The sequence below is a fragment of the Montipora foliosa genome, chromosome 6 (assembly GCF_036669935.1).
Source record: "Montipora foliosa isolate CH-2021 chromosome 6, ASM3666993v2, whole genome shotgun sequence".
NCBI classification, from domain to species: Eukaryota; Metazoa; Cnidaria; class Anthozoa; order Scleractinia; family Acroporidae; genus Montipora; species Montipora foliosa.
In genome coordinates this window covers 47,507,663-47,532,862 of record NC_090874.1, presented here as the reverse complement: position 1 = coordinate 47,532,862, position 25,200 = coordinate 47,507,663, and the positions used below count along the sequence as shown (strand labels likewise).

At 37.6% G+C, this 25,200-nt stretch overlaps 2 protein-coding genes and 1 long non-coding RNA gene across 4 annotated transcripts in view; 1 reads left to right on the top strand and 2 right to left on the bottom strand.

Annotated features, from left to right (window-relative positions):
- The window catches only part of LOC138007518 (uncharacterized), a 318,730-nt gene that overhangs the window by 9,036 nt on the left and 284,494 nt on the right, over positions 1–25,200 (top strand). The gene's annotated exons all lie outside the window — the stretch shown is intronic.
- On the bottom strand, positions 412–15,879 carry LOC138007515 (high mobility group protein 20A-like). 2 transcript variants are annotated; one of them, XM_068854482.1, is made up of 10 exons: positions 15,618–15,879; positions 14,534–14,559; positions 12,940–12,986; positions 9,171–9,368; positions 8,091–8,205; positions 7,814–7,842; positions 7,051–7,318; positions 5,469–5,823; positions 4,620–4,677; positions 412–2,905 (listed from the first exon to the last, which is right to left on the bottom strand). In XM_068854482.1, exons 1-9 carry the CDS (start codon positions 15,662–15,664, stop codon positions 4,653–4,655), a joined length of 1,110 nt encoding a protein of 369 aa, XP_068710583.1. In that variant the 5' UTR covers positions 15,665–15,879; the 3' UTR covers positions 412–2,905; positions 4,620–4,652. The 2 variants fall into 2 exon arrangements, with proteins under 2 accessions (XP_068710583.1, XP_068710584.1); XM_068854483.1 differs by having other exon boundaries at positions 412–2,125.
- LOC138007514 (signal peptidase complex catalytic subunit SEC11A-like) overlaps positions 19,262–25,200 on the bottom strand; it is a 6,986-nt gene continuing 1,047 nt past the window's right edge. The window contains exons 4-6 of the mRNA XM_068854481.1: positions 23,654–23,769; positions 22,857–22,914; positions 19,262–21,488 (exon numbers count right to left, since the gene is read on the bottom strand). Of these exons, the coding sequence (XP_068710582.1) occupies positions 21,438–21,488; positions 22,857–22,914; positions 23,654–23,769 (225 nt within the window). The 3' untranslated portion in view covers positions 19,262–21,437. The remainder of the gene's footprint in view (positions 21,489–22,856; positions 22,915–23,653; positions 23,770–25,200) is intronic.

Here is a 25,200-nt window from a genome sequence, read left to right as displayed (position 1 = left end):
CTTTAAAGTGGGTGCAACGGGTTCAAATCCTGTCCGGGGGCTGCTTTTACCTTTTTTCTTTTTATTTGCTACCACAAGTCCTGGGACAGAGTAATCTAAATGGAGGATTATACTTCATTTAGAGCAAACTGACAATGAAGGATAACCCTTCATTTGAGGAAGAGATCGTGTTGGCTGAGAAAGGAAAAACCATTTCCAGTGCACTCTCAACCCCAAAGTTCTTCGATCACGCGGAGGCCTGAGATCCGAGCCCTCTGGTTATGGGTGATGGGTGATGGGATCAACTTGAAGTCAAGGGCTCTCTATTTTTGGGACGTTTCGCCATGCGTCCAACATCACCACTCAACACTTACAAGACCAATGTTATGCAAATGTAACCACCCTCTTTTCCTTGGGTCAAACACAGGCAAGTCTGGAAAACTGTGTTTTTTTAATGAATTTATATTTAAAAATCTCCACCTCAATACAAACCAGGCCTGTTTTAAGCCATAAATAGATAAAGCTAATTTTAAGAAAGGCTGCCTTTTTCAATAACAAAGTATTTACAAACAAATGATTGACAATATTTCACCATAGAAAAAAAATTACACTTTTGTGTTCTGGGTAACTCTATATTATTACCTTTATAATAACATACATGAACAAAGTCTATTCTGCTTGGCGAAGAGAAATGCAGTTTTCCGGTAAGAGTGCAGAAAGAGGTAACTTGGTGCAAAAGACATAACAAATCAAGCATTTGGATTGGCCAAAGATCAAAGAAAGTCACAGATAGCCAATCAAATGTGATCCCTGGATGACGCAATTTTAGGCATGGTAAGTGTGTGCAGCTTCTGCTTAATTACAATAAGCTATCTAGAATTTTTTCCTGTACATTATAATAAATAATCACATGATTTTTCTCGTGCAATTAGGAATAAATGAGCACTTGTAATTTTTTTAAAGAATACAAATTGCACTCAAAAGTTCATTCATCTACTCACGCATACTTATTGCAAATTGCACTCGAAATCATGTGATTACTTGTACAAAAAACCAGCACTCAACTTATCAATCTTTCAGTCTTTCACCTTCTTGAGACTACTTTTTATTTTAATTTTGAAATTGCACATGGAGACCCTTCATGTTACCATTCAGTAAATTGCAAGTTGTTAATGGTCAACCCCTGCAACAATAGCCTGACCTGTCGGGGCCAGACATCGATTCAAAGGCCAAGAGGCATAAACATCTTTCCTAATGGCGGCCAAATAAAATAGTCTTCTGTTTTGCTGCTAATAAGCCTTTCTAGCCTCGCTACGACGAGCAAGTTGAAAAATAATATTGTTTCAAAATGAGGGCAGTAGGTCTAATTAACAGAAAAACAAAAGAATGTAAAGGTGGTTGCCACCTTTTATGAAAGTAGTCTATGCCAAGCTTTAGTCAGGGATAGCTAAGGTGACCCCAGTCCATTCATTTGGCTATCCTGCCCTGCAGCAGTGGATAAACCAAAATTGAGCTGAGGTCACACGGCTAGCCTGGAATCAAAGTGCTTAATATCAGGGAAAACTAAGGTCTGCCTTCTTTACAACATTAAACAAACCATAAACATTGGGTTACCGCAATGTTACTTGACATGATAGCCTGTGTGATTTCAAACTGTCAGGTTTTTGTTCTTGAATTGTTGGAAGCAAGGTAACTGCTTGTTAATGACCAAGTTCGAGATCTTGATGTATTTATCTTGGTTTGCATAAAAACTACCGATAAAATTAAAAAGTAACAAGAACAGGGTAAAAAGACGTCTCGAATTCTCAGCTTCACAACAAGCTTTGTCTTAAAAAAAAAAAGAGCATTGTGAATTTCCTTTTTTTTTCTTCAGTAAGTGACATGTATGTACATGAAAACAGCAACTCAACTTGTGGTTTTGAAGTCTTGATGGCCAAAAATTGCAGCAATGACAAGCAGGTATTGGAGAATTACTGGTAGCCGAAGTAGACTCTTGATAGCCAAAAATATGATAGAAGTATGCATGTGAATGTTTACAAGACAAAGCAAGAGTTTGAGATACCTGTAGCAAAAATAGACTGCAGATGCTCCCACTACATGTAGTTTCAGAGCACAAGGATGGTGTACAATATATGGCATCTCCGTACTAAAGTAAAAAAATTGAAGTGATACACTATGCTGAATGATTTGTGCACAGGATATTATATAGCCTTGATTTTGCCTGTGTTCATTTTATTGAACAGTTTAAAGTGGTTTCAGTAAGTCACGAAAGCGTCAGTTGGCTACTTTTTTTCCCACTAAAATTGATTTAATTTAAGACAAATTCTTTCAAACCTAGGATTAAAGGGGCTGTGTCATGGCAGTGCAGTTCATTTGGTGTCGTTTTACCACTTACTTGCCCCTTGTCGCGCTACAATAGCCTGCATAGCTGGCGGTATTGTTGACACCGAGAATGGAAAGGGGCGCTGTGAAATGACGGAACAATGCCCCTCCCCATTCCCCACGTGGCTTTGCCGCCCGTTCATTTGCCTCTCGTGCCGACAATACTGCCTGCTACCCAGGCTAGCTATACAACTTAACGTTAATTCAGAAATTACTTTTAAACAGCACTAACCAATGCTTTGTGATGACAATTTATCTGTTGAGCATACATATGGTAATAGGCGATTTTTGAAATATCAATATTCAGCTTGATAGCGAGGCAGAGAGGACAATAACAAAAGAAACACATTGGAATGAATGTGAAAAATATTGTCATCCACTTTCCTTTGGCCTCTAAAACTTATAGTTACGAGCCACACAGATAAACTTCGAAAAGCTGTTAGGCTGAACAGTTTTCAAAAACCCCGATTGCAATCCATTTTAATCTTCTTCAATTTTGCCAATCCCTGCCTCCTTTTGTATTTGCTGTTTTATTGAAGTGCCCCTGTAATAAAAAAAAATGACTTTCTTCCTTTTTTTCTTCAGATTTTGAAAGTGTGTTTGCTTAACACCTGACTGGAAAAATTTTGAGCTTTGATTTTCATCCAAAGGCTGTTTACTTTGAGTGTAAGTTTTGGATTTCATGGTCTGCCATTACTCACGTTCAAAACTGGCCGATTAAACCTCAGAGGGTTGGATCCAGGTAACAGTGACGTCAAAGGCTCACTAGCTTAACATTTCAGCGTGTGAATGCAGAAGATTAAAAGTCTGAAAGCCCAAACTCCCATGCTGCATATTAATTCTGCGGCATACACACACATTGCATTATTTTCAATGAAAATAAACTGGTGTCTTCTTAAAATCAAGGCTTATGACTTTGGTCGCTTAGCGTTTAGTTGACAGAAAAATAAAAATTGTTTTTTAATGTTCTAATGTAAGTTAAATAATTTTTTATGTTTCACTTGATTTGGTCGCCAGTTTCCAGTCGTTAAATTTGGCTAAATTTCGTGACACAGCCCCGTTAAAATTCACTTTGACGATGACATCAGGTGGTTACTCTACTCAAACCAGATGCCAACTTTTCACTGAAACCCATGGGTTTGTGATCATAGGATTTGCAAACCAAGAATAGATTTAAGCAACAAGTACGTAACTTTAACTATGCTTCAAACAACTTGGCCTTAGTGGTCAGTTTCTCAAATTTCCAAATCAATGCTATTTCTGATGGTAACATCTACTTAGTGGGTCTTCAGAAACATTTGCAAAACAACAAAAACTTCCTAAAGGCAAATTTTTCGTTTCTTTTTTTCAAGTCTTTCTTTTGAATGGGTCATGAAGGGGCCCTTGTCATTGCAATGTGATTGGCTTGGCCCAAAACGCCATGAACAGAAGACTAAACAATAGAAAGTACGGCTTGGACTTCCACAGTGACAGCTGCTACAGTAACAACTTATACTGTAGCAGTGTAGCTTGCTTGCAGTGTAGCTTTGCTTGTCACCAGAGATGTGATCAAAATGTTTCATAGCCTTTGAAAAACACACACGATGTCACAACTTGACCAATCACATCTTAAGCCAGAAATATATACATCACCAGGAACGTTTTGCTCCAAAACTGTTTAAAACGCTGCCAAATAGCAGTTTGCGCAAAAAAGTTGTGTTTTGAGGCAGAAGTGAACATTTTCAACAAGTTTCCTATCTCAGTGCAATCTTGAAGTTTTCAAAAAAGTTTGTCAGTGTCATTCACAGAAGACTGCAATGTACCAGGAGGATCATTTTTATGTTTATGAGAAGAGGGCGTGACAAACGTTTCTGCAGGTTCTCAGCACTTGATGAGAGCAACCTATTTCAAATTTTGAACCCTCATATCCCAAAAAGAAGTGTCTGCTGCAAAGGTCAGAGTACCATGATTCACACCATTTACAGTGTACTGGTATGATGAAAGTAGGTACCACCTACTGAATCTACCCTTTGCCAATCACTTCTTTCACCATTATTTCTGGTGAGTGTTTTCTTTTGGCTTGGACTTACAGTGTAAGCTATCCAACAGGAACTAGAAGATTTTAGATGTGTACATCACTAGTGTGGGGCAACCTTAATTTCTTGAAGCCACTAGCACACATGCAACCTTATCCACATCAATATTGCTGGAGTATAAATTTGAAGCTTCAGGGTTTCTAAGCTCAGCAACTAGTCCTGACAAAGTTGAATTTCACTCACTAGTTTGGCTTTTCTGTACACAAAGCAGTGCTATCAGCTATTACCATCTTTAAGGCAACTGAAATGGGCAATGGAACAAAACAACGCAAGTTAGCTGTAACAAAATACATTTGAAAAAATATTTCAGAGGGCAATACACGAGCAAAGCTTTAACTTACTTAGCTCAAATAAGTTTTTTTTTTTTAATTTGCCACTAGTACTACACACTTTAAATACAAAACTATGAGTAAAGGCCAGTTTACACGGTACGATTTGTCAGGCTGAGAAATCATACCGTATAAATTGTGTAAAACATATAATTTTTCCTCAAAAGACCTTCCCGTTATCCCTTTAGTATCCTCCATTTTGGACGCTTTAATTTTTTGAGTATTTATGCGTATTACCCACTTGCATACCCTTGGATTGACATGGTTTCTATTGGAGTGTCGGAGATCGTTCATTATCAGCTGTCAAAAGACATGCAAGATTTGCACTCCAACGCCATCAGGCCGATATATCGGGCCGACAAATCATACTATGTAAACCGGCCTTAAAAGAGTAAGCAACTTAACTATAAAGCTTATAAGAAAAAGTACTGGTTTATGTTATGGTTCAATTTTAAGAATTTGGTTTAAGAGTTTCAAACTAGTTCAATTTTGATTTTTCCTTTGTTTCAGTTTGGGATAATAAATATTAGACAAAGACAAATCAAAATTGAACTGGTTTGAAAATTTTAAACCAAAACAAATACTGGTATGAACCACAAAATACAGTACACATTGTGTCAAATCCACAATGCAGTTTGCCGAGACATCATAACATATTAATTTATTATGTTCTTGTTAACCATTCTTGAAAGTTAACACTTACTTTGGGTAGTCCAAAGATGCAATTATGTCTTTTATTTTAGCAGTCAACTCCAAGTTCTCTTTGCTGTTCTCTTGAATGTATAGCTGCAGTTTCCCAACAAATGAATCAACGGACTCCAGTGAGATAGGATCCTTTTCACCTGGGATTTGAATGTCCCTGAAGCTTCGGGATATTACTTGACGAAGTTTGGCAAGATGTCTTTGTAAAGCACTAATCTCATTTTGCTGTTCTCTTCTTTCTCCTTCCAGTTTGTCAATGCCTTTTTTCATGTTCTCTATGTGCTTGCTAAGGATGGCATTCTGTTCTTCAAACTCCGTGTTTACCTTCCTCAGTTTTCGCAGTTCATTCTCACGAGCTGAAATCAAACAGGAATGGCTTAATTCTAAATTACTGACATACATATAACATGCTACTATTTCAGACTGTGTGCATTTACTGTTACATTAGCAGACTGACCTGTCGTAACTTCATAGTGTGCTTTGCTGATCAATTTGATTATTACTGAATGTGATTTCACGTTCTGTACTATAACTTGTATCCCTTTTTGCCCACAGCAATTTTTCACTCAATATACTAAGCATTCAGACCATACTGTTACAATAATGCTGTAAAACTATGTGAAAAAATCCTAGGCAAACCTTACAGTATGGCCCAAAGAATCAGTTTTAAAGAACATATTTATTCCCAAGAAAAAGACATCTGCTACACATTCTTTCCAACTTTCTTTCCAATTAATTGCAAACCTCATAGGAACTTTCCTTTCAGTTTGTTTGCAGGTCATTGATAGGCAACTGAAAAAATTAAGGTTGTTAACATCTATCAAAATGCACCTTCTCTCAATGGGTCTACATACATACATGTCACTGAGGAGAATTTCTTTACAAATCAAAACCTTAATCTTCAGCAATTAAGTCCTTTACTATCAATGACCTTTATCGGTGATTTTTGTTGAGGTGAAATTAGATGCTGATTATTCTTACATGTTAAAGGAGGTACTACGAAAACCACCGATCTGTGGAATGGGTGGGAATTTACGTGTGTCTGCCCCACCCACTTTCGCTTGTAAATAGCTCAAATTCTTAAGAGATAATGGCAGAACTGAGTGCATATGGAAGATAAGACATTATCGAGAAAGGGGGAGACTTCACTGCAGGTTTGTTTGTGGGAAGTTTTTTCGCGATTGCCAAAGAAATCAGAGATAAATTTTGAAACATGTTTTTCCATTGTTGCGGTTGTTTTGTACACCTTAAGCCCGCGGGAAAGGAATTTCATCAAAATGTTTAACCAAAGTGGACAGGGCAGTGACTCGATAATTTTGGCCCATTCCACAGATCGGTGGTTTTCGTAGTAATTACCAAATGAATCTTTTGGCAAACCCCTATTTTTCAAATGAGCCCACCTGTTCATCGTTGATGGAAAACTGCCTGTTGACTGGCAGCATTATGAAGAAACCACTCTCCCAGAAACTACATGTATTTTCAAAGAAGTGTGTTTGAATAATCTATCAAGCTACAAGCTCGTTATGCTAATCGTTTGCCCTTCTGCATCCCGAGAGGCTTTTTACTAGCTTACTCAATATTACCTTTGTTGTAATTGAGAAACTCCTCTGTGAATATTGGTATATCACCGTCTAGTGGAATCTGTGTTGGCTGAGGGTCTGCTGACACTTCCTCGACTTTTTTAGCAACTGATGAATCTTTTCCATTTGTTGCCTTCTCCGCCTGTTTTTCAGCCCTGTCCATTTGAGATGCGATGACTGCAAAGTGCTTTTTTCCAGACATGTGTTCACGCTTGTTATGAGGCGAATTGAAATACAAGTTACATGCACTGCAGAACAAGTCGTCACTTCCCTGATCAAGTAAAAAGAAAGAAGACAACACAAACCAAAAGTGTGTTAAGATAAAATAATGGAAGCAACTTATAACTAGATCGATCGATGCTTTATTCTAAATTAATGATAGTCAGGGTTGTCAGAAACTTTTGAAGCATTGGAAAAGGACAAATGTGGTAAGTAAAAATACATGTAACAAAAATTACGTAGCATTTGCTAATAAATCAACAGTGCAGTGGAGTACACAGCTGAGAAAAAAAGAAGGTGGTGATTTTTGATGGCTGCCTCAAAATTCCCTATGTACAGTTATCTACAGTTATGAAGAATGCAGAACATTTGGCATAAAGGAGTTCAAGAGTTGCTTGAGGAACCAGGACATGAACTACTTTACTTTCAATTACAAGCAGGACAATTTTAATTAAATAACAATGACAATGGATGTCAATCAAATACTAGACTTCCTTGAAATTTAAGTGCTGCTTTCCTGGTACATTGATGAAAGTTGAACACTTACCTCAGTCCCATTGACACCATCTTCATCAGCTGAAACAGGGAAGAAAACAAGACACTCCTTAGTTTCATCTGCTAAAAGAAAACTAGTTTCCTCTCTTACTATTAGTAGCCAAAACCCAAACTATGTTTGTTTTTATTTACATTATCTGTATATAATGAGAGTATAACATGTATCCATAATCTGCTTCCACAGAGATAAAAATATCTGGAATAATAAAATGTAGTTTATTCCTTGTGGTCCCAAAGAGACACAATCTGGGTCAAAAAAATATTTTCACCTTTTTTCAATGCCTTTTGTCTGGCAACAAAATTTTTGTATGCATCAGTTTGCTGATACTGTTCTAGCTCCTTCATATAACGTTCCTTGTCTTTCTCTGCTTCTTCTAGATAACTCTGCATTGAAAACACATATTTAGCGAACATGCAGTCAAAAACAAAATAAACAAACAATAACTTTCAACACAAATATAAATGAATACAATTGGGCACTGTTACTCTGATTTCAATAAACATCACAAAGTGTCTCCACAAATAATTGTAAAGTACAATAATAAGGAATGAAACCAGTGTTCCTCCAACTCTACTCTAGAAGTAAACCTTAAGTAATAGTAATGTAACAATTCTAACCTTAAACTACATGTAAACCTTATGCAAGTCCATTTTCAGACCCATTGGTTATTATGTTAGAACAAAACCAAGGATTTGAATCAGAGACTTGATTACCAAGAACAATCCAGCCTGTGGTCGATTTTTTTTCTTACCCACAAAAACGCGCACAGTATGTCAACTTGCAGCAAGGGCATTAAAACGAAGGTTCTTGTTCACCCATGAATAGACCACACCCCAACCTTTTGACCCACTTTTGTTTGTGTTTACCAGTCTGAGACTGTTTGCAGTGAAAATGAACTTGTGGGACATCTGCCAGTTGAATTAATCAGCTGTGTGGCATATTTTATTCAAAACAGTGGCCTGTGCCAAGTGAGTGAAAAAAGCGTTCATTCCCAAGGTCCTCAGGGAGAAACGGTAAAGGGATTTTTCCAACAAGAACATGCCTGGAAACATGATAAACTTATTAATTTGTCAACACAAGCCAAATTCCTCAAAGATATGGAATTGTGTACTGCAATCTTCATGATGTTTTACAACATATCTTGTGAGGAACTTTGGCGGCTTGTTGATTTATTGTATGAATGACCTTGCTGCTCTTGCACCCACATACAGTATAGACCACAACCCAAACTTAGGATGTCACCTTTCATAAAAAAGCAGCCTAGACCAAGGTAAATAATAATATTAGTATAAATAATTTGAGCCCACTGTCTCATTTATTCCTTGCCCTTGATGACAAAAATGCCTACCTGTTTTTGCTGAGAAGGTAGCTGACTCCACATATTACCAAGGATTTTGGTAACTTCATGAAATGGAAGGTCTTGATTTTCAGCTCGCACTTTCTCCCGATGCTCATTCAGGAACCTGACGTATCCTGTCAGAGGAGCTTTTGGTGCATTTAAGTCTTTATCAGGCTTTTTTCTCTTCTTTCCTTTGGTCAACATAGTCTAAAAAATAAATTTAAAGCATGAATCAACTTTTGATCTTTCTTTCTACTTTTCTATCAACATCACCATTTACAGGGCATTAAGATTTTGGATTGTGGGACTTCAATTTGGGTATTGCTGCGAGTTAGTACAGTAGAGTTTGTTGTATAACAACAGCAGCTCCTTTACCACAGATTCAAATTTCTACTTTAAGTGCCCAGAAAGTGCCAAGGACATGCCCATGACTTCCCTGCTAACAGAGGTCTCTTTTCTTTTTGCGTTCGCTGGGCTGACAAGTACGGGAAAAGAGACCTCTGCCATGGGTTGAAACTCACTTTGATCCAACCGCCATCAACAACCTTGGACAACACTTCAAACGGCACGCCCCATGACTGTGGCTTGAGCCCGCTGCATCTCGCGCACTGCTTTACAGTAATTCTGCTGTTGTTAAGTGAGCCCACAACATGAAGTATCACATGAGGATTTGGTCGCTAAGTAACCGATGTGGGTGCTCAACACAGTGAGTTTGAACCCAAGGCAGAGGTTTCTTTTCCCATACTCGTCAGCCCAGTGAACGCAAAAAGAAAGGAGACATCTGCTAGCAGGGAAGCCCATGACCTAATTGGCCTTAAAGTGCTACTATGACCAAAAAACAATTTTTACTTTCCTTTGGGTTTCAAAACTATGTTAATTAAACAGTAACTGAATGAACTTTTAAGCCTTGATTTAAAAACGACACCTGTTTTATGGAGTTTTCCTATTTAACCCTTTGACACCCAAACCAGACTTACTCTGTCTAATGCCAGACGATTTTACTCATCAATGGGGACCCCCAGGAGTCAATGGGTTAAGACCAATTTACACAGTACGATTTGTCAGCCCGTTCTGTCGGGCCAATAAATTGCACCAAGTAAATTGTGTAAAATGTGTACTTACTTTTTCCTCAAAAGATCTTCCTGTTGCCCTTTTAGTATCATGTATTCATGTGCATTACCCACTCGCATACCCTTTGATTGGTTTCCCTTGGGAGTGTTGGCCTGACTTCAAAACAACCGTTGTACTGCAAAAGATTTTTTTAATTGGACCGATTTTCATTTCCATGAAATGGTCCTTCATTGGCTGTCAAAATACAGGCAAGATTTGCGCTTTGACGCCGTTAAGCCAATAAATCGGGCCGACAAATCGTACCATGTAAACTGGCCTTTATCTTTTCAAGTGAATATATATAAACATTTCTGTGACAAAAAATTATTGTTGCTTCCGCAAAACACAATTTCCCTATAATTCAAATGTCAAAATGCAGGTTTCTGATGAACAAGTAGATTCAGGAATACACTGTTAAGCTAATTCTATTCTTCATGTCAGAATTGTGTGTTTCTTAATTCTTCCTTCACCAACAAAAAGTGAGCGGGGAAAAACCAGAAAAATGGTAGCAGACTTGAACTAATTCCAGAGATTTGTTGCATATGTATGTTGGAAGTTAATTAACCCTTTAACTCCCAGTGGCCACTTATAGATTTTAATCTGTCTAACACCAGAAGATTTTACTCCTCAATGGGGGGCCCCTTGGGCCTTAGCCTCCCACGCAGACACTCTAAGGGTTTCGTCACACATTCCTCCTCCACGAGCATCTGCTGAACAGAGCCTGAATTTATGTAGACCAATCACAACAGAAAGTGCACTTTAGACCCTGAGGAAATTTTCTTATGGTCACTGCAAGAAGATGGGCTTTGTGTGTTGGGTGTTTCAAATTGCTGACTTAATTAAGGTCTCCTGAAAAAAACGTTCTGAAAAATTAATTTTAAACCACTAAAATCACTTTCCTTTGTTTCCTGCCATAATCTACACGCAATAAATGATTGACGTACCATGTCAATCACACATGGAAGGATTGGGTGTCAGTTGACAGCCTTCATGCGTGATCTGCTATTATTGGCTCAGCATTATTAATAGACCACTTTCGATATATTAAAATTCAGTCCTAAACAAAAGGCATCATCTCGAGGCTCTGGGGAATAAATATAAGGATTTGTATGAGTTTATTCCCCAGAGCCTCGAGATGAAACCTTTTGTTTGGGACTGAATTTTAATAGATCGAAAGTGGTCTATTGGCTTTCAAGTAGGGGGCTGAGTTATTCAGCAGACCGTGAAGTGCAAGTGAAACCTTCAAGCTAGATTTTCTTGGGATTTATTTTGACGCCAAAATTACTACTTCTCGGACCTCCTGTCCCGACAGGTTTAAAGACATCACTTCCAACTTTCTAGTTCTAATAGATGATTGTACTACCCCAAATACTGTGTGAGGAATTTTTTGTTTGTCTTCGGAGACTGATTTTATAGCACTTTTTCTGCCCAAATTAAGTATGAAATGAAAGTTTTGACTTTCGTGCCTGATATTTCCTTCAATTCTTAAGATATCAAAAATTCCTTACACAGTATTGGAGTGCATTCATCTGTGACTAAGATGCAACAAAGTGTGGTTATTTTTGCAGAAATGTGAAGGGGCAGGAGCTTCTGTAGCAGACGCAGTTGATCTGAGGCCCCAAAACTAAAAGGCAATATTTAATACCTAAAAACTAAAACTGTATTCAAATAATTCAATCTGTTAGCTTTAATATGATGTACATGTGTATAGTGTTGACCCTATAGAAGAAATAGCGGCGCAACAATTTCATTTTTCCGCGGACACCTCATTTTCTTACAGAGACCTTAAATTCTTATCAAAAAGAAACTGGAGCATATAAATTTCATGCTTTGGCTTAGATGTTTGCGGCTCTTCACAGATTGAGTAAGGCAGAATTCGTATGGTTGAAACATTTTGTTCCCCTGCGATTCAAATCTACTTGTGGCATTCCCTTGGGATTGATATCATATTTACATTTCTTTCCACACTATTTTAGTGGAGTCATTTGGTTTCAATAACCCCATTTCTTGTAGTCCTTCAGTTGAACTGATTTACGGTTTGCTTTATTTTTCAAATCAAAGAAACACTGAGTATGAACAATCGGTTCGCAACAAAAACACATAAAATCAGTTTTTAGAGACGATCATTGCCAAAAGCAGACTTAAAATTTTAAGCTTAAACATAATGGATTTTTTTCAATCTTTTTTTGCTACTGTCCTAGTTGCGTTCATTGCGCTCAAAGGTAATGGTTCTCTTGCAGTTCAAATACACTCGCAACACTTCCTTAATATATTTGTATTTATATATTTCCCCCACGCTTTTAATTTTCGCTGAAACGACACCATACCCTTGCTAAGCACTCCCATTTTGACTCGCGTGAGTGCAAATGCATACCCTACCAAGGAAACAAAATTAATGTTTTGTCTCTTTCATGATTCATCCAAAGAAGAAGTTGACGCATTGACAGTGCCGATTGGTTCCAAAGTAACCTGCATGTGATTCCCAGATGACAGTTACTTAACCAAGGGAAAGGAATGAGTGGCTCGTTTCAGCAGATGCTTGTGGGGGAGGAACACTAACCGGAGGCTACTCGGGGCTCAAAGGGTTAAAAAAATACAGTTGCTAGTACTTTGAACATTTTTGTTATACCATGGACTTTGTTCAACAAAACAAAATAAAAATACTGACCTTTTTTGGCTCTGGTTTGTTTGGACTTGCAGATGGACTGTTCTCAGCTATGAAAGAAAAGTTAACATTGATAACTTGGCCAATCTTTATCATACCTTGAGTCTTTTAAGTAACGGCACTATAATAATGGATGGCCACATTATACAGCATGCCTTGCTTGGCTAAATGGTTTGACATTAATGTCTTATTTGATACACAAAAGATAAAATAAATACCTTCCTAATTAAGCTTACGGCTCAAGCCAGTTCCAAAGCTTTCAACTAACGTTCTTATTAGAAGGTTTGGCTCTACAACGCTCCATCATGCATTAGCAATGTTACGGCACCATAAGAAACTAAACTTATTGCTGAACAAGATGCAGTCATTATTGTGAAATAATAAGTCACTGTGGCAACAGGAAAGCCCTGTAATAACACTCTTTATTTTGTCTTTCATTGCACACATCTCAAAAACAAACCTGATGACCCCATTTTTTATTGATAGAAAGTGATCAGAAGGCTAAGATAAACCTTTTTGTACAGCGGATTCAGATCCACCATAACTCTGTAATTTTTTTAAGGTGGCTCTGATTCTGCAGTACAGACCTTTTCAAAACTTTGAAGAAAGTTTTATCTTTGCCTTCTGATCAATTTTCAGCACTAAAAAGAACAGGAGTCACCGAGCTTGTGTTTTGGATATGAGCAACTAAAGCCAAAATATAGAGTGTTTTTGCTGAGCTTTCCCATTGCCAAGGTAACTTAGTACGTCACAATAATGACCACACGGTGTTGAGCAATAATCAGTGTTTCATGTGTTACCAAAGCATTGCTGTTATGTGATACAGTATGTAATGCTAATCTTTCTGAAGAGAGTGTCTCTTAAATTGTTGTTAAAACTGGTCAGAGCCAAGTTAAAGGGCGTACAGCAAGTTACAGTTCTTTGTTTTTACAAATTGAATTTACCCCGAATTTACCTCCCGGATGTAAACTCAGGAATGGATGTGTACTGTAGTAAGAAGTACATTTTCTGATTCTTTTTCACCAAATACAGACCAAAATTACAGAATGCTGATTAGCTGAGACAGAGGACATTTTTTCTTCATCACAAGGGCTTTTTTGGTAATCAAGAAGGCATGATTACTTGATCCTGATTGGTTAACAGTTGCTTATCCGGAGCAAGCAAGATTACAAGATAATTTTCTTCCAGATTCTGACTCTGATTAACTGCTTTTAGTCCACATATAAAATACATTATTAAGCACTATTGCTGTCGAGAGCAACAACTTATTGAATTGAACTTTAGCTGAATGAAAGTGTGTTTGCTGTAATTTCACGATTAAAGTGTTCATTTGTTGTGGCATTGAATGGGGTTCTGTCAATAATTTTGCCCTTTGTGTGACAGAAATGTAATTACAATATGCCCATGTGCAATTAAGGATTAATTTCACTTGGATTTTCAAAGTTTTCCATATTGTCCTCATTGCGAATCAGGCAATTTTGTGAAAACTTTAAAAATGCCCGTGAAATTAATCCTAAATTGCCCTTGGGCCCATGTGATCACATAAACAAATAACACAGTTAGCTGAGGCAGTGGTACAAAGTACTGCTTCCTTTACCTGAGGATCTCTCTGGGACTGTTATCCTGTACAGAAAAAAAGATAACCAATAGTTTTAAACTTTTAAGAGAACCCTAAAAATACTGTATTTTTGAGTGGCTGTCACAAAATCATAGCAATTCAGTGAGCAACTTAACTAAGATTTAGATATTGTGTACATGGTCAAAGTATTATTACATGTAACTGTTACAAATTGTAAATGAATGTAACGATACTTGGTGGATGCAACAGTACTTCGAATTCTTCAATGAAGGAACGTGCCAATATTCCTTATTTCACCAGTCTTGTACACAAAAATACAAAATGGGGTGATACTTTTTCAAAGTAATATTTGCTTATTAATCAAATTATTTGTCTTTAAATATTAGTCTACTTACACGTAGAGTCATTCTTCTAAAGTGAATAATAAATAAATAATAGAAGTAGTAATAATAATAATAATAATAATAATAATAATATTAATAGCAACAACAATATCCTCTTTATTTGAGCCTCGAGCTTATAAACTCCTTTGTGCTCTTCCAAGTAAATCGAAGCAGATCATTGGTGTTTGACGAGGGATAGAAAGAGTACGGGCCACTAGGTTACCAAAAGTGAAGAAACAACCAAATCACCCAACTTGACGCCTGATCCCAGAATCAAACCAGAGAGCCATTGGTACAAAACACCTCGAATATTTAAAAACTGAAGACTTAAAGAATTTTTGGTCCACGCAACAAATTCCGATAGTGCTAAAAAAAATTAATGTAGACAGCCCGACTGGAAAAGAACTATTTTTATTCAACATTCCGTTACTTGACGTCTTTTAATACACTACACGTTTGTAGAGTTATAAAGCAATTTTTAAATAGAATACGGGTCTTTTTTAAAAGGAAAGCAAGATATATCATTTCTGGTTATAATAATGGTCACCTTTATAAAATAGTAATAAGATTTCTCAGTGTCTCTGCGCTGGGATATTAACGCGACTTCAGATAAATTTTCGTAACGATTACTTTGACATACCTTAGAATGAGAAATCATTCCAACGACTGTTGTTGGTAAGAAGTAGTAAGTGGCTTAAAATAAAACTCCTCAGTCATACCTTGACTGGTTTTGCTCTCCGCTTGGATCATTTGTTGTGGTTTCCATAATCTGTCCGGCCTTGATTTGTGGATAGATTGTCTAAATTTGCCACGTCTGCAACCCCGACCTCAGACTTCTTCCTACCGTTCGAATTCGAATATTGACGATTTCGGCTTAATTGAAGTCTGTTTTTCTTGCAATTCCTGAGCGTTCATCGACACTTTGACCAAATCGAAAACAGACAATCGGACAGATACTGCACTCGAGGGTACCACGCTACCCGGAACATGCACAAGTAGAACACCTTGCCCCTAATATGGCGAGAGATGCCATATATGGAGAGAAGAACAAATGGGATTCTCTACTTCATTCTCTGTTTATTCCCATTTTGCTTTTCCACTGCAGTTTCACATTTTTTTTCCTATTCTTCAATTCTACTTTCCATTCCCGAAGAATGGAGAAACAAGCCGTTAACGATTTCTATGTACATGATCCGATCAAACAAGAGCTTATTTAATGGCCACTGCTCATTATTTTAAATGCGGGCAAGAAACGATTTCCTAAGTGAAATTCTGAAAAACCTTACTACAGTTTTGGACTCTTTTTCTTTGGCCATCTCCGTTTTATCAGAGATAACACACAAACAGAGGTGACAAACATCAGATATAAACGCATCATTTGAAATTATCTTTTACTTGACGTTTCGTATGCTTCTGCATACAATGATCTTCGGAGATCTTCAGAAGTGACGGTTAAAACAAAATTGGAGTTTAAATCAGTACAGGATCACTAACTTATTTACTATTAACTATTAAGTAACAATAAAGGTGACAAAAAACTAATAAAGACAGCTTTTCGCTGCTGACATATGGTTGGGCTCAACAAAACAAACCATTGACCACAACCATCACAGTTCCCAAAAAGATAATTTTCTTAGTTTTACCTTATTTAAGGCTACAAAGCAAAATCGTTACTAAACAAATTAAGTCGTTTGTAAATAAATTTTCCCAACAAATAAATGCAAATCAAAGGAAAATGCTAAATATAGTGACCGAGTTCCTGGAGGGGGGACTGGACACTAGACATTTCAAAGGCCTTTTTCTAAACAACTAACCATACGACGCCACCTTCAAATTTCAGGATTTCCTTAGCGAGAAAAAATAATCATGTATGGAAATAAATAGTTATATTTGTCTCGCAGGTTTTTCGCAAATAGAAAAAACGTTGATTTTCGTCTACTTTGATAATACCGGAAACACCGTCTGATTGATCATTTTTTTTAAATGTTGACTTTTTCGTCTTCATATTGTTTGCTAATTATCAAAAATTTTAACCTGGACGTAAGGCTGTAGGTTTTGAGAAAAAAGTCTTTGAAATGTCTAGTTTCCAGTCCCCCTCTAGGAGCTCGGTCACTATATTTAGCATTTTCTCCTGCATTTAATTGTTAGGTAAAATTACATTTTACCTCAACTACACTGACTAACACTTCAGAAGAGACATCCTGTAGCTTTAATTTCACAGATTTCAAGATCTTGATCTTTTTCTCCAGAAAAGTGTAGTAAGCCACCTTACTGATGTTGCCAGCCCTACCAATGTCTATCAAAATCTCTCGCGCTCCGCAACAACCGAACCGCCATCTACGCAAGATACTATCAAGATGATACCCGTTCACTGCCAAGTTGCAGTACTTGATTAGACCCTCAGCGCGGTCCGCAGTCCCACAGTGGATGAATAAGATCAAGAATAAGTAGAGTGAGTGAAATGGACTGCCGCCCGGGTCCGCACCACGGTAGTGGATGAATGAATAATAGTTCGTTGCACGCGTGGCTTAGAGAAAAAAACAATATATTCTGTAGAAGTTTTTCTCAATTTGGAAGTTTTTCATATTAAATTCACATTGGATTTTGGGTAGTTTTACGAAAATGTCAATCAAGCCGTTCAAATGACAAAATGAATGCAGAATAACAAAGTGTCCCATGCTCACTCTTCTTATCTCAAAGTGACTGCGGTGCCAGAACTTGACAAAACCCCGAAAAGTGGACGGGTATAAGGAATGAGAAATTAAGTATCTGACTTTCATACAATCTCGGTTATAATCAAATGCTATGGCGTGAAAACGGGAGAAATAAGGAGTGAAACTCTCGCAACGCTAATACTACGAAATACAAGAAAACGAAAGTCACCAAGAACGCCCATCTTATATTCCTAATTCCGTGAACAAAAAAAGAAACGTTTTGTTTAAAGCCACGTATTTGGTAGCCGATGTCGCAGATGTATTAAAACCCCGGTTAGAGGGGTTTTCAAATGAGTGTCGTAAAACCAAAACCAAAGTAATTACTTTGACCAATCAAAAAGGACGGAGACAATCGAGTAAACCAATCAAAACTCGAAGAAATTACACGTAGCCGACAAAAAGCGCGGGGAAATGTGCACGCGCGAATCACGATTGGTTTTGGTTTTACTTCTGATTGGTTGAAAAAATGGCGCGAGAACTTTGAGCCAATCATTGAGTGAAGTAATGCAAAACCAAAGTAATTCACTAATTACTTTCGACACTCAAATTGAAAACCGCTCTATAACCAGGCTATTGTACTTGGTCGATGAGGAGAATTAATTGTTCCTACTTCCGTGCGGAGAAGGGCGCAACTCCGGACCCGGACATTGCAAAACAGCGAAACGAGGCACCAAAACTCCATGTATGAACCCACCATACATCGTTTTAGGTCTAATTAGGTCCTCAGTCTTAATCTGAATCCTAATCTTAGGGCGCGTTCGGTTGACCCTATTCCGGAATAAGAGTACGTGGAGTGATGATTAAAACTATATGTTTGGCGCGTTTCACAGCAGCAAGGATGATAAAAATATATTTAAAATAGCATTTTAGCAGATGTTTGACAATTTTAATGTGAATCTCCGTAAAAGCGAAGGATTTCTAACTTATATTCCATGTATTCCTATTCCGGATTACTGTCAATCGAAATCTCAATGAAATAGGAGCCTAATTAGGCCTAAAACGATATTTCATCTCAAATCCAACATTCGTCGGTTAGTATTCAATGTATGGCGGGATCATACATGGTGCTTTGCTGTTTTGTTTCGCTGTTTCGTGGTTTAGTAATGCCCACTGGACACAGCGATTGGTGGTAACTTGACTCTGACCTCGAATCGAAGGACCGTGCAGTCTACAACAAGTTTCACCATGCCTTTTTTGCATTAATATTTAATTATGTTCTGTGAAAGGTTAAATACAAGCCATGGTCAAATTTACTCCTTCCAGGAGAAACTCTGTTTGCGTGCGGAGGATGTAAAGTGCAAGTTGCAGGTCGCAGGTTAGGGTTGCAGGTCATTGTTTTCCCGTAACTGAAACAACCCACACCTTTACAAAAATGCTAACGCATTATGTTTAGGCCTAATGTTAGCATTAGCAAAGGTCTGGGTTGTTTCAGCTATGGTGAAACAATGGCCTGCAACTCTAACCTGCAAACTGCAGTTTACAGCCTCCAGTTTGCGTGCAAGGTCAAACGATTACAGGCTATAAAAGAGTTTTGGTAACTGTAGTGAGGCGTTGCGGGAAAATCAGGGATGCCACTTGAAATGAGAATATTGTTCTAAGGAAATCGTCTTTAAATGAAGAAATTCAAACAAAGTAAGGTAGACTAGTCAAGAAGTTCATAATATTTGTTTTGTTTATTATCATGCCTGATAGTTTATTATTTGTTTGACATTTCTCATATTTACTACAGAGGGTTATAACACTCCCCAAAATGTGAAGTACTCATGGAACAAAATGGTGGTCAAACCTAGAGAGTTCTGATAAAACTCTCAGAAAATGGGGAGGAAAGGAGGACATTATTTTGTTTCACATAAATTTCAGAGAAAGCACATCCAAGGGTTGAAATTTAATTTTGATGAAATGTCATGCACACAAGTGCCTCTTTCAACAAACACTTACACCAGTGACTGTTTCATCCATACTCTTTCTAAGTCTTTCCTTTTTCCCTCTAAATTTGAAAGTTTGTTTGCTTTAACACCTGGCTGGTAAGAATTTTGAGCTTCAACTGTGATCCAAAGGGTTTTACTTAGGTTACAGGTTTTGTATTGTAGTCTACCATTACTTGCAAATAAGAGTGGTCTATAAGTGCACGAGAGTTGGATTGAGGAGAGAATGATTGAGAATCGCTTGATTAAGAAGGCAGCATATTAGCTATACAAGAGATGAGTTTAATGGTGTGAAACCTCTAGGGCCCTGTCGTTCAAAACTGACGAACACTAATCTACGATTAAATACAAACCCAAGCTTGAATTTTGCCCTTCAAAAAAGCCTTAATCTTGTAATTTTATGCTGAAGGAAAGCAAAGGTCCAGTCAATTTTGGAGGCTAAAAATCTTTGTGGAAATATATTTTCTGATCAGAAAATAAAACTGAAATTTAAGTTTCCAGGATTAACTTAATCTCTTAAGTCTGGCCTTGAATCACTGGGCCCAGGGCTTCATACTTCATCACAACCTCATTCCCAGGGTCTCTCTTCTCTGCCTCCTTTGTGGTTGCAACAAAGGAGACAGAGAAGAGAGACCCTGGAAATGAGGTTGGCTTTATCAGTCATGCACACACACAATGTATATTTCTTAAGTGATTAGTGTTTGAAGTAGGTAATAATTCATTTTCCTTGATAAAGCTATTTCAAGATTTAAAAGCTATGATGTGAGACAGTTGAATAAAAAGACTGTTAACAATCTTCATGATAGGAAGGCTTAAAATTTCACCAATCACGTGATAAGTATATACCCAAGTGAAACAAGAAGAAACTCAGAAGTGATTTTTTGATTGAAGTAGCACTTTCAATAAAATATCCAATAAATTGTTATCCTTGGTGCTGCCTTTTCTGCTTGCTAAGTCACTCAGAGAAAGAAAGAGTGCACAAGTGGCGTAGTTGTGGGAGCAATCGCCTCACCTCCCACCAACGTGGCCCACGTTCGATTCCCAGACTTGTTGTCATAGTTGGGTTGAGTTTGTTGGTTCTCTACTCTGCACCGAGAGGCTTTTCTCCTGGTACGCTGGTTTTCCCCTCTCCTCAAAAACCCACATTTGATTTGATTTGCACTTATTTGTTGATTTCAGTTTACAGTAGGCCTTTTAGACATGTGTAATTCAAAATGCACTATCAGTGTTCCTCGTCAACAATATGGGATGGAAACTTGCATTTTATACGACCACCCCACAGATCCAATGAAATTTTTAGAGCTGATAATTGCTGTGAATTCACTCCTTTTATCATGCAGTATTTTGCACTATGCTGCGGGGGTGGTAAGCTTTGAACTTGACTCTTTGCAAGATGCAGAGTATGGAATTTTTTTCCAAAAGCCAGTAAACTTCTTTTCCTTGAAATCAATCAATCAATCAAATAAATTACTGCTGACAAGATTTCAAAAACACACAAATCCCCAATGCCTTTCTCAAAGTAGATTCTCTATGATGCAAAAGTTTTCAAAGAAAAAAATGAAGTTCGACATACTGCTCAGTTCTTACCTTAAAAAGAAGTAATCATAATAGTAATAATAACAATAACAATAATAATAATAATGATACTAATAATAAGAATAATAATAATAATAAATATGGTGAGACAGTTTTTCAGTCTACATCTTACCAACTGCATCAAAAAGAGAAAACTGTAATCAAACAAGAGTGTAGTTCATCACTGTTAACATCGTAAAGATAAAACTTTATAAACTATTTTCTCTATGAGAATACTTTGACTCAAGCTCCAAGTACAAGAAGGTGATAATTTGTGGGGGTTGTCCTCTAGCCTTTTAGAATTCCAAGCTCCTAAACTATTCAATCATTCTCGATGTAAAAGAACAAGTGCTCCCAGGACAGCAAGAACGAAATACTGAAAAAAGATAAAAAGAGCAAAATGACTGATACACCTCACAGAAAATAGGTTTTGTTCTAGGTCAATTGTCTAAGGAAAGGTTGCCACTTAGGCAGCTTACAGTCAAAACTGCTCAAGTGTTCCCCTGACGAGCCGATTAATAAGTTCATTATTGCAAATTTTATTTCACGAATCATTTCAATAATCTGGTCGTGGGATGGATAATGCAAAATTCAAATCAATCCTCAGTTCAAAACTCGAACTTTGATTGGATTATTGCTTGCTTTTGGTGCCAGGCTGGCGTGAGAATTTGACATGTGTACGATAATCTGCATAATCTGCAGAGTTCATAACAAGCGTGATTTGCCGTTCTTTTTAAATTCATTTCTCTGTCCAATCTTTGGAATTCGAAAACATAGTGTCTCAAGTTTGAGGATACTGGCAAGGTTACAGAAACGTAATGTTGCTAGAGTGAAAAGGCCATTGTTTGACAGATTACGACAGATTATGCAAATCAGTAAACTTCTGAAATTCTCATGCCGACCTAGCACTAGAAGCCAGCAATATTCCAATCAAAATTCGAGTTTTGAACGGAGGCTTGATTTGAATTTTGCATTATTCATCTGACGAACAGATTATTGAAATGATTACTGAAATCAAATTTGCAATAATGAACTCATTAATCCGCTCATCAAAGGAATGCTTGAGTTGTTTTGACTGTAAACTTGTCCCATGACAATAAATGGGTTTTGATCAGTGTGACACATGCCTGCTTCCTTCCCCTTCTGATTGGGGGGTGATGGTTGGGTTGCTAGGATTCAACAGCCATGGGAGGGGTCCCCATCTGGCATAGTATCGCGCAGCCATATTGTACATTTGTCCACCTTGCCTACGTCTTGCTTACAATATAAACATACTTTTCACACAGCATGGCATCATAGACATGTCCAGTTTTCTTCATCTAGGAGCTGGCTACCAGTTGTGGAAGCTCCTGGATGTTCCAGCCACCCAGCCTCCACTTTGGGTTAGTCCCAATCATGCTTTGAACAACTCAAACCGACAATTTTACTTTTTGATGCAAAGATTTCAAGACCACAAACATCTCAGATAGCACTCATTAAAACTTGGCCAGCTGTGAATAGGCTAAGGACACTAAGGTTATGGCAGAAAAAAGGACACTAAATCATGTGTATATGATGGATACTACAGATGCCATTCTTTATCTCTACACTAAAAAGGCATTTTAGTTTTCCCAATAAGAGGCAAATCCTGTAACCTGGAAAAACACTGACAAGGATCAAGCCTGTGCACCAAATTGTTGGAAAATGGATACGTCTTCCTGATGAAATATTGTAAAATTATTTATTTATTTATTTATTTACTCACCTTAAATTTAGGATAATCATTCCAAATCATTGTAACCAAGCCAACATAAGGAACAAAACTGCACGGATACAAAACATAATGAAAGCATTGATAACTAAAGCTTCATCTACAAGACATCAGTCTTACAAAAAGCAACTACTAATCTCTACACTGTACAACTTAACTGAATGTGTAATTATGTATAACAGAATCGCATTCAGCCAGAACATTGACAATGGCACTCTGTTAAATCTTTCAGTGACTTGGGCATAGATAGCAAAAAAACTTCCCTGAACTGACTTCAAGGGGACATACTGTAGCTGTTGAGTGGTTGTATAGGTTCCTAACCCACTGACTCCTTAAATGCCCCCATTGACGAGTAAAATTGTCAGAGCATTAGACAGTAAAATCTGTAAGTCTCACTCCTAAGTACAATGGGTTAAACAGTTTGTCAAAAGAAGTATCTTGCACATGCAGCTTAGCTGTAGGTAAACCAAAGATCAAATCTTTGACTTCAGCACGGGTAAATACGGTAGTGACATTCAAAGCCAGGGTGCATGTCTAGAGACAAGAGAACTTTACGTTGAGAAGAAGAAAAGAGGCCACCACAAGGGACCCATATCCAAACTGGTGTGCATCTCATAACTTGCAATCCTGCACATATCTGGACTCCTATTATAGAAACTCTGTTTTTTTCTTTCTAGTAAATCACTGATAAATAAATTTACCATTTCATTTATTCATAGGAATTAAAATCAAGTATTTTGATCTCATAATTTCTGAAAAAAATATATGAAAATATTGATTTTTTTTCTTACCCTCTTGCTCTCCCAACAACATCCTTTCTTTCCAGCCACAACTGCCCAGGGGCATAAAGACCACGATCATCCTCGGAGTTGTTGTCTCCTTTTGTTAAGAACTTAATGTCTCCATTCTCTCTGCAAAGAAAACAATGAACATGTCAAACAACCATGACCATTTAAAACTCAAGGCCTCAACCATTCCCCCATTACTGGGGCGTTTAAACAAAGATGACGACAACTGCCTTGAGAACGCCACAAACAAGACCTTTGCTTGCCCCACACATGCATTTTGGTATATTTTTTCACCATTCTAACCCTGACAACGATGTGAAATGACCAAATTTAATCACCCACTTAAAAACCTGTCTCATTAACCCATTCACACCTAAACCGGCTATACTTAGTATTTTACTCTGTCTAACGCCAGACCATTTTACTCGTCAATGGGGAACCCCCAGGAGTCAATGGGTTAATCACTCACTTGGTATATTTTTTGATCATTCTAACCCTCATAATGATGTAAAATGACCAATTTTTAACCCATACACCCCTAAACTGGCCATACTTAGTATTTTACTCTGTTTAATGCCAGACAATTTTACTCGTCAATGGGGAACCCCCAGGAGTCAATGGGTTAAGGTCTTGTGGTGGATGCAAGCACCTGATTTTCCCTACCAAACAACCTGGAGTAATCATGAAATCTCTATCATAAAAGGAAATAACACTTTTAGACAATGTTCTTTGCTTGTCATCCTCTTCCTTTCTTAAGCTCCCTACTACAGTCAATGCTGAAATCTGAACTTAAGGCCACACTGCCAAAAGATTTGGGGTTGATGGCACATGATCAGTGTGGCCGGTCTAGGCCGGTTTAGCGATGAATGGGTTAATGTGGGTTGGGTCGTACCTCACTAAACAGCTTCATGATTGGCTCAGATGAAAATTAAATATATTAGGAAAGGAAAGAAAAAGAAATTCATTTAAGTGTCTAGTCATTCTAGCGATGGAGCACTATTTGGGGACACTGTAAACTGAAATTAACAATTAACGCAAATCAAGTAAAATGTTGGTTTTTGAGAAGAGGGGAAACCGGAGTACCTGGCCAGAAAAGGCCTTTCGGTGCGGAAAAGAGAACCAACAAGCTCAATCCACATAATTATGACGCTGAGTCTGGGAATCGAACCCAGGCCACATTGGTGGGAGGTGAGTGCTTTGGTGAAGTGAGTAATGAATGCTGATTTCCTTTTCAGTTAAAATTACAAAGAAATATGACAGCTAAACAATAATACGTTAAAATTTCTAACATTGTGGTAGAAACGATTAGACCAGCACAAGGATTTCCATTTAATATTTTAATTCTGAAAGCAAAGATACATAAGGATACGATTTGAGGCAACATTCCGATCATATTTGGGGCGTTGCACAGCTTACTCAAGGCTGAAAAACGTGAAATTACAAGGTCAGAATACGAAATGAAATAAAAGAAAATGCAAAGCAAATGTCATGATACCTGAAGGGTAGATCCTCGTGCGGTAAGTCAGAAAGTAACCTATTTCGTCGACCTT

Coding starts and splice junctions, on each gene's coding strand:
- LOC138007515 (XM_068854482.1), bottom strand. CDS start 15,664: ATGGAAACCACAACAAATGATCCAAGCGGAGAGCAAAACCAGTCAAG. Junction 14,560..15,617: donor GGAGAGCAAAACCAGTCAAG/GTATGACTGAGG, acceptor TTTTCTGTACAG/GATAACAGTCCCAGAGAGAT. Junction 9,369..12,939: donor ACAAACCAGAGCCAAAAAAG/GTCAGTATTTTT, acceptor TTTATTTTTTAG/ACTATGTTGACCAAAGGAAA.